The 9,165-nt window shown below is 39.8% G+C and overlaps 1 protein-coding gene across 1 annotated transcript; it reads left to right on the forward strand.

The window, feature by feature from the left end:
• LOC138420432 (olfactory receptor 4D9-like) lies at positions 1 to 936 on the forward strand. The gene has a single exon (XM_069553649.1). The coding sequence runs from the start codon at positions 1 to 3 to the stop codon at positions 934 to 936; it is 936 nt and encodes a 311-aa protein (XP_069409750.1).
• Positions 937 to 9,165: the final 8,229 nt, after the last annotated feature.

Here is a 9,165-nt window from a genome sequence, read left to right on the forward strand (position 1 = left end):
ATGGCCTTGAAAAATCACACCAGGGTGTCGGAATTTATCTTTTGTGGACTTACCCAGTCTCAAGAGCTGAGTGCGCTCCTGTTTTTCCTTTTATCTGTGGTTTATGTAGCAACTGTGTTGGCAAATGTTGCCATCACGGTCACTGTGAGCCGTGAGTCTCGCCTCCAGACCCCCATGTACTTCCTGCTCCGCAACCTCTCCGTCCTGGACATCTGCTTCTCCTCCATCACCACCCCCAAGGTCCTGGTGGACCTTCTTTCGGAGAGAAAGACCATCTCCTTCCGTGGCTGCCTCACACAGATGTTCTTCTTCCACCTCCTCGGGGGCGCAGACATCTTCTCCCTCTCGGTCATGGCCTTTGACCGCTACGTGGCCATCTCCAAGCCCCTGCACTACGTGACCGTCATGAGTCGGGGGCGGTGCACTGCCCTCATCGTGGCCTCCTGGGCGGGGGGCTTCGTCCACTCCATCGTGCAGCTCTCCCTGCTGCTCCCCCTCCCCTTCTGCGGACCCAACGTCGTGGACGGTTTCTACTGCGATGTCCCCCAGGTCCTCACACTCGCCTGCACGGACACTGCTGCCCTTGAGCTCCTGATGATTTCCAACAACGGCCTGGTCACCACCCTGTGGTTCATCCTGCTTCTTGTGTCCTACACAGTCATCCTGACGATGCTGAGGTCCCACTCCGGGGAGGGCAGGAGGAAAGCCATCTCCACCTGCACCGCCCACATCACGGTGGTCACCCTTCACTTTGTGCCTTGCATCTACGTCTACGCCCGGCCCTTCTCTGCCCTCCCCACGGACAGAGCTGTCTCCATCACCTTCACTGTCATCATTCCTGTCCTGAACCCCCTGATCTACACCCTGAGGAACCAGGAGATGAAGGCAGCCATGCGGAGGCTGAGGAGACAATTCATGCTTTCTGAAAGGGGGTAGTCTCCTTATAGATTGTGGATCAAGATGTAAGTATATAATTGAAATATTTTCTTAAAATATTAGCTGTCATATTCAGGGGCTCAACTGTACATAGACAATTAACTAGACCAGGGTGGCACAGGTACAAAGGACCGGCGACCTGGAACACCTGCATCGGAAAGGAGCACCAGCAGGAAGTTTCGGGAAAGAACCTAGTTCTTGAAGAGTAATTGACAACAAGCCAGGCACAGATGCGGACTGTACTAGAAATGGGTGTCCAGACAAAGGGTGAAGGACAGCACTCTGACATCCAGGCAGGCAGTAGGCCACCAGGGCCTCTGTCTCAGCAAAGCAGGGATACAGCTTCTGGGTCCCAGTGCAACAAGAGTTACCCTGTGACTATTTCCTAAGCATATGTTTGTTACCAAACTCTGTCCAGGGACATTCATTTCTGTTCTGTCAGCAAATTGGGGCCTGCTCTTTCAGTGAGCTCATCTATGAAATACACTGGCACAGCCCCCACAACCATGTTACATGTAAAGCGTTTTAGTTTTGAAGGATCTGCATTGCCTGCCAGTCTCTGTGACTCTGTCAGACTTAGACGTGACCTGGGACTCACACCATCTGATTTGGTGAAGTGGCCACATGTAAGTACAGCCAATGGGACTGCCTGCCCTACCGCCCACAACATGGCCTCAGGCGGAAGCTAGTTTGGCTGAAAAGAGAAAAATGTATATCCAAGCCAATAAATGCTTTTACTTTTCCTGTGTCTACCTGTTTACCATTTCCCTTATTGCGATGTTTTAAACATTCCATAAAACTTCCAATTAGTACATCAAATTCTCCTTTACATTCTCAGGGTCTAAATTAGTGTCTGACCCATAAAAGCTTTAAATAAGTGTTTCAAATACTTGGAAAGGGATGAAATGAATGTATGTAAGAATATGAGACCAAATCCTACTTAATCTTGGTTTTTTACTATTTAAAGATGACATTACTTCTTCAGGGACTTCCCCGGTGGTCCAGTGGTTAAGCATCCTCACTTCCACCACACAGATTTGATAGGGGGCAGAGGTATGATCCCTGGATGGGAATATGATCCCACATGTCATACGATGCAGCCAAAAAAAATAAAAAAATAAAGTAACATTGACTTTACTTCTTGAACAGATGCTCCTTCATGGAAGTCAAAGGAAAGGAAATGATTGAATCAGAGTGTACTATGATCTTCACTGTAAGCTTTATACAAGACCACATCCCTTTGTTTTAATTTACTAGGGCCAGGTAGGTTTTCCAATTTCTAGTTTCTTAAAGTCTAGAAAGATAACACAGTGCATGTATTGTAGATTTCACTGTTTCTCCTATGTCATACCAAGTGAATTGTTTCTATTTCATGAAACGAGGCACCGATGGAACTTCAGGAATTTTCTATAGCAGCTATACTCACCGCATTTTGACTGAAAATGTCATCCACAGTAAAATACATTTGCACTCTAATAACAGCTAGGAAGTAAAAAAGGAGAGCTGCCAAATTATACATACTCACTGATTTTAAGATGCATCTCAATTTCAGGGACATTCAAATGTAAAGGAAAGAAAAGATTTATCTTAGAATTTAACAAACTCAATATTCAAAAATACAAAATAATCAGTCCCTGTCTCATGCACGCACATACGTACACACATACACTTTCCCAAAGAGAGACAGACAGAAAGCAAACAAGTTTTATTTTGCCAACCCTATGTTTTAGGAGCACAAAAAGCTGCCATTAATTCAGTATTTCAAAACAGACTGTTTCTAACCAAATTCTGACCACCTATAACACCTTTATATTGTGGGCATTCTGTTTATATGTTGTTTATATTTGTTTCTTAGTATTAAAATAAATTTTGAAACTCTAGTGTTTCCTCACTTTAGGGACCAAAGATACTGCTACTACAGTTCCATACTGTGGAAGTAAGGAAAATATTTCTTATCTTATGGAAACCTGATAAGATATTCCATTCTAGGAAAGATCCTGTTATTCCCCAAAGACCCAGGCACATTCAAGAGTTACACTTCTCTGGTGGAACAAATAAATACATGCTATGAACTTGTAGCCTACTAAAGAAAAGAAGACTCAAAGCATTGAAAATTTACAGGATGGAAGAGACCATGTAATTTCCATAGAAAATATAGTTAATAAAAATTGGCTAAAAGAGAAAACACCTTAGCAAATCAATAATTATAGATGAACCAAAAAAATTGCCAAAGACAGATCCTGTGAAAAAATTTTAGATCCAAATAACTTTGTGGATGATTTCCAATACATATTCAAGGATCCAGTAATTCCAATTTTCTTTTAATTTTTAGAGCACTTCTTAATACATTCTATAAGGATACCATAACCTTATTGACAAACTACATAATAGCATCTAATTGATCTAATAATATCATATATCTAATGTAGGTAAACATACCAATCACATCTTTAGAAAGAGATGTAAAATTCTTGTAAAATATAAGCAAGTTCCACAGCAATGCATTATGTAATAACAGCAAGGTCAAGAAGAATTTATTCCAGTTTCAAAAAGAAATATTAATATAATTCACTGCAATTATAGACTAAAATATGAAAAGGTGCAATTATTTCAGTGGCTCAGAAAATATTCATCATAAATCAGCCCACATCACTGGAAAGCAAAACATACTTAAAAAGCCAGAAATTGAAAAAAAGAAAGCGACCACCTCAATAAAGAATATTAACAGGAACTATATAGCAAGTCGGAGAAGGCAATGGCACCCCACTCCAGTACTCTTGCCTGGAAAATCCCACGGACGGAGGAGCCTGGTGGGCTGCAGTCCATGGGGTCGCTAAGGGTCAGGCACGACTGAACGACTTCACTTTCCCTTTTCACTTTCACGCATTGGAGAAGGAAATGGCAACCCACTCCAGTGTTCTTGCCTGGAGAATCCAAGGGACGGAGGAGCCTGGTGGGCTGCCGTCTATGGGGTCGCACAGAGTTGGACATGACTGAAGCGACTTAGCAGCAGCAGCAGCAGCAGCAGCATATAGCAAGTATTATGTGTGTGCTCACTCTTTGGGGTCCCACAGACTGTAGCCCACCAGGCTCCTTGGAACTGTCCTTGAAATTTTCTAGGCAAGTGGGTTAGCCAGTCCCATCTCCAGGGGATCTTCCCCACCCTGGAATCAAGCCCAGGTCTTCTGCATTGCAGTTAGATTCTTTACCATCTGAGCCACCAAAACTGTTAACTGACAAAAAGCCTGAAGGAGGAAAACTACCAGATTAATATTATCTGGATTTATGAAATATTATTAAAAGATCCAACCCCATGGATTCAGTAACCTCTTTTTTTTTTCTTTTGAAGGCTTATTGAAAATATTAACTATTTGGCTACCTGATTTTAAAAATAAATCTAATATAAAGGCTAGTCCACAGGCAAGGTGGGTCTTCTTATAATCCAGCCAGCAGCTCTGGAGCACCAGTACAAGCCCTGGTAGCCGTTGTGACCTTTCATTAAGAGGCCTCATGTTCTGAACACAGGGATGCTTTAGTTCAGATAGACATTAAGATTTAGTTCTGAAACCTGAGGACACAATCCACAAGATAAAATCATAGTATTTTCTCCTATTACAAAGATCCAGTATGATAACTCTTCCATATTAAACTACCTTTCCAGACAGGCAGAAATTATGCTTGCAAAAACACAGAACAAAATTGCTCAGAACGTTTAAAACTCATATTTGAAAAGCAGTTCACAATATTACATCTAAATTGCACAGAAGACTCAAGTGATCACTAGCAAATCTATCAGTCCAGTTTTTCCAACCCAAGCAGCTCCAAATATTATACTTAATGACTAAATATTAAAACAGTTTTTATTACTGTCCTTAATAGAGGATAAGACCTGCTATCACCACTAATATTAATTATTGCACTTCAATTCATTTACAACTCAAAAACACAAGAAAAATGACAAAGCATAAAAATGTGGGAAAATTGAGGCGGGGAGTCATTATTCTCAGATATTAAGATGCTACACCACAAGTTCTGTAAAGAATTCACTGAAATATTATTGAAAATAATAAAAGCAACACAAATAACAAAATAACAAAAATAACACATAAAATCAAATTACATGCACCACTGTTTTCCAATACACCATCAATATCCATAGAGAAAAAGTAATTAGAGCTATTTTAGGCAAAATGGAAGCATACATATCATGAAACAAAGTCCTGACCTAAACATGCACACTCATTGCTTCTTGCAAACATCCACTCTCGTGCATATCAGAGTTCACAAGAAGAGAAGGGAAAAGCTTAGGACAAAAAAATAAATATAAAGCAGAAAACCAAAGAATTGAATACTCCTCCACCAGTGGAAGGGTAAGCTGGGTAAAAAATCATCCCACCAGCAGAGATTACAGTGAAACTTGTTTGCCTCAACCTGAATTTCGTGTGGAAAAAGAATCATTTCTGAGACTTCAAACCCCTGACACAAGTCTCAGATTGAAGTTTGCACTGCCTATGAAATAGGAAACACCAAAAGGAAGAATTAACAGCAATGCAGGGTTAATAATGCTTTGTGATGCCTGAAAGAAACAAATATTTCCCTTATCTGAAGGAATGCACACTAAACCTAAGACTTTGAAGATTTCCACATAAATAGCTTGAGCACAAATTCATAGAACAAAATTTTAAATGCATGCAGAAACAAGTCATTATTAGAAAGAATCAAAAGACATAACCAAGGACTTCCCTGGTGGTCCAGTGGTTCAGAATGTATCTTTCAATGCAGGGGAGAAGGGTTCAATCCCTGGTCAGGGAACCAAGATCCCACATGCCACAGGACAGTTGAGCCTGTGAGCAGCAAATAGTCAGCAGGCCACAACAAAGACCAACACAGTCAAATAAATAAAACAACCAAAGCACAATGTGACCCTCAAGGTCTTTGAACACGGAAGTAACCAGATACAGAACACAAAGTAAATTCAAAGCTAAAAACAAAAATTAAAGTTTTTAATGAGCAAGAAAAAAGATAATAAAAGAGAAAAGTAAATTTGTAAACAGAATAAAATAAAACTTCTAGAAATGAAAGCTGAATATGAACTGAATAACTCCCTGAAATGGGACACATATGAGATAGAATACACAGGAAGGATGGTTAAGACACATAGGAAAGAAGATGAACAAATCTAATAAATAACATATCTGACATGAGTTCCAGAGTGAAAAAAATAATATGAATGAAAAAATAATAGGAAGGGTCACTATTTTATGGGATCAGTTCAGTTCAGTCGCTCAGTCGTGTCCGATTCTTTGCGACCCCATGAATCGCAGCACGCCAGGCCTCCCTGTCCATCACGAACTCCCGGAGTTCACTCAGACTCACGTCGGTGAGTGCCATCCAGCCATCTCATCCTCGGTCGTCCCCTTCTCCTCCTGCCCCCAACCCCTCCCAGCATCAGAGTCTTTTCCAATGAGTCAACTCTTCGCATGAGGTGGCCAAAGTACTGGAGTTTCAGCTTTAGCGTCCTTCCTTCCAAAGAACACCCAGGGTTGATCTCCTTCAGAATGGACTGGTTGGATCTCCTTGCAGTCCAAGGGACTCTCAAGAGTCTTCTCCAACACCACAGTTCAAAAGCATCAATTCTTCGGCGCTCAGCCCTCTTCACAGTCCAACTCTCACATCCATACATGACCACAGGAAAAACCATAGCCCTGACTAGACGGACCTTAGTCAGTAAAGTAATGTCTCTGCTTTTGAATATGCTATCTAGGTTGGTCATAACTTTTCTTCCAAGGAGTAAGCGTCTTTTAATTTCATGGCTGCAGTCACCATCTGCAGTGATTTTGGAGCCCCCAAAAATAAAGTCTGACACTGTTTCCACTGTTTCCCCATCTATTTCCCATGAAGTGACGGAACCAGATGCCATGATCTTAGTTTTCTAAATGTTGAGCTTTAAGCCCCAACTTTTTCTCTCTCCTCTTTCACTTTCATCAAGAGGCTTTTTAGCTCCTCTTCACTTTCTGCCATAAGGGTGGTGTCATCTGCATATCTGAGGTTATTGATATTTCTCCTGGCAATCTTGATTCCAGCTTGTGTTTCTTCCAGTCCAGCATTTCTCCTGATGTACTCTGCATAGAAGTTAAATAAGCAGGGTGACAATATACAGCCTTGACGCACTCCTTTTCCTATTTGGAACCAGTCTGTTGTTCCATGTCCAGTTCTAACTGTTGCTTCCTGACCTGCATACAGATTCCTCAAGAGGCAGGTTAGGTGGTCTGGTATTCCCATCTCATTCAGAATTTCCACTGTTTATTGTGATCCACACAGTCAAAGGCTTTGGCATAGTCAATAAAGCAGAAATAGATGTTTTTCTGGAACTCTCTTGCTTTTTCCATGATCCAGCGGATGTTGGCAATTTGATCTCTGGTTCCTCTGCCTTTTCTAAAACCAGCTTGAACATCAGGGAGTTCACAGTTCATGTATTGCTGAAGCCTGGCTTGGAGAATTTTGAGCATTACTTTACTAGCATGTGAGATGAGTGCAATTATGTGGTAGTTTGAGCATTCTTTGGCATTGCCTTTCTTTGGGATTGGGATGAAAACTGACCTTTTCCAGTCCTGTGGCCACTGCTGAGTTTTCCAAATTTTCTGGCATATTGAGTGCATATAACGGGGAAATTTTCATGACTGATGAAAAATACCAATTCTCAGATTCATAACATATCATCCTAGAATACTTGAGGAATAGAGTCACATATAGTCACAAAACTGTAAATCACAAAAGTCAAAACGAGCATCACTTCTATACACTAACAACAATCTATCAGAAAAATTAAGAAACCAACTGAATTTATAGCTGCATCAAAAGAGTAAAATACTTAGGAATAAATTTAACCAGAGAGATGAAATATCTGTTCACTGAAAACTATAAAATACTGATTAAAGAAATTGAATAAAATACCAATAAATGGAAAGATAATCCATGCTAATGGACTGGGAGAATTCATATTACAAAATATACATTCTACTCAAAGATAGCTACAGAATCCATGTAATCCCCATCAAAATTCCAAAAGCAATTTTCACAAAAATAGAAGAACAATCCTTAAATTTGTGTGCTACCACAAGGACTCCATAGTCAAAGCAATCCTGAGAAAGAAAAAAGCTAGAGGCTTCTCACCTATCATTTGAAACTATACTATAAAGCTATAGTAATCAAAACAGCATAATACTAGCATAAAAATAGACATAGAGACCAATGGAACAGAATCAAGAACCCAGAAATAAAGCCATACAATTGCAATCATTTAATTTATGGGGCTGGGGGTGGGGGAAGCCAAGAATATCCAATGGGAAAAGGATACTCAGTTCAATCAGTGTTGCTGGGAAAGCTGGATAACCACATGCATAATATCAAAATTGGACCCGTATCTTACATCACTCACAAAAATTCACTTGCATGGATTAAATATTGCATGGATTAAATATCAGGTCTAAGCACAAGACTTGATACCACAAAACTCCTAGAAGGAAAATGGAGGGAAAGCTCCTTGACTTTGGTCTTGGCAATGATTTTTTGACTCTGACACCAAAAGCACAAGTAACAAAGCAAAAATTAACAAATGAGGCTGCATCACACTAAAAGCTTCTCAACCTAATGTCCATCAACAGATGAACAAGTAAAGAAGATGTCATGCATATATGTGATGGAATATTAATTAGCTATTAAAAAGAATGAAATAATGCCATTTGCAGCAACATAGATAAACCTGGAGATTATCATACTAAGTGAAGTAAATCAGATAAAGACAAATATCATATGATATCACCGATACATAGAATCTTTAAAAAAATTATACAAATGAACTTATTTACAAAACAAAATCAGATTCACAGATTTAGAGAATAAACGTATGATTACTAGCTGGGGAAGAGTCCAGAGAGGGGACAGATTCGGAATTTGGGATTGACATGTACACGGTGCTATAATTACAATAAATGCATTTCCATGGGGAAAAAAACTAAAAAGTATCTGCAAAACAAAATACATAATCAACAAATGAAAAAAAACGTAAAGAATGGGAGAAGATATTTATAAATCGTATATCAGGTAAGGGGTTAACATACAAAATGTATAAAGAACTCATACAACTTAATAGCAGGAAAAAATTTTTCAATTTTAAAACAGGCAAAGGAACTGAATAGATCTTTTTCCAAACAAGACATACAAATATCA

Source organism: Ovis canadensis, chromosome 15 (assembly GCF_042477335.2).
Source record: "Ovis canadensis isolate MfBH-ARS-UI-01 breed Bighorn chromosome 15, ARS-UI_OviCan_v2, whole genome shotgun sequence".
NCBI classification, from domain to species: Eukaryota; Metazoa; Chordata; class Mammalia; order Artiodactyla; family Bovidae; genus Ovis; species Ovis canadensis.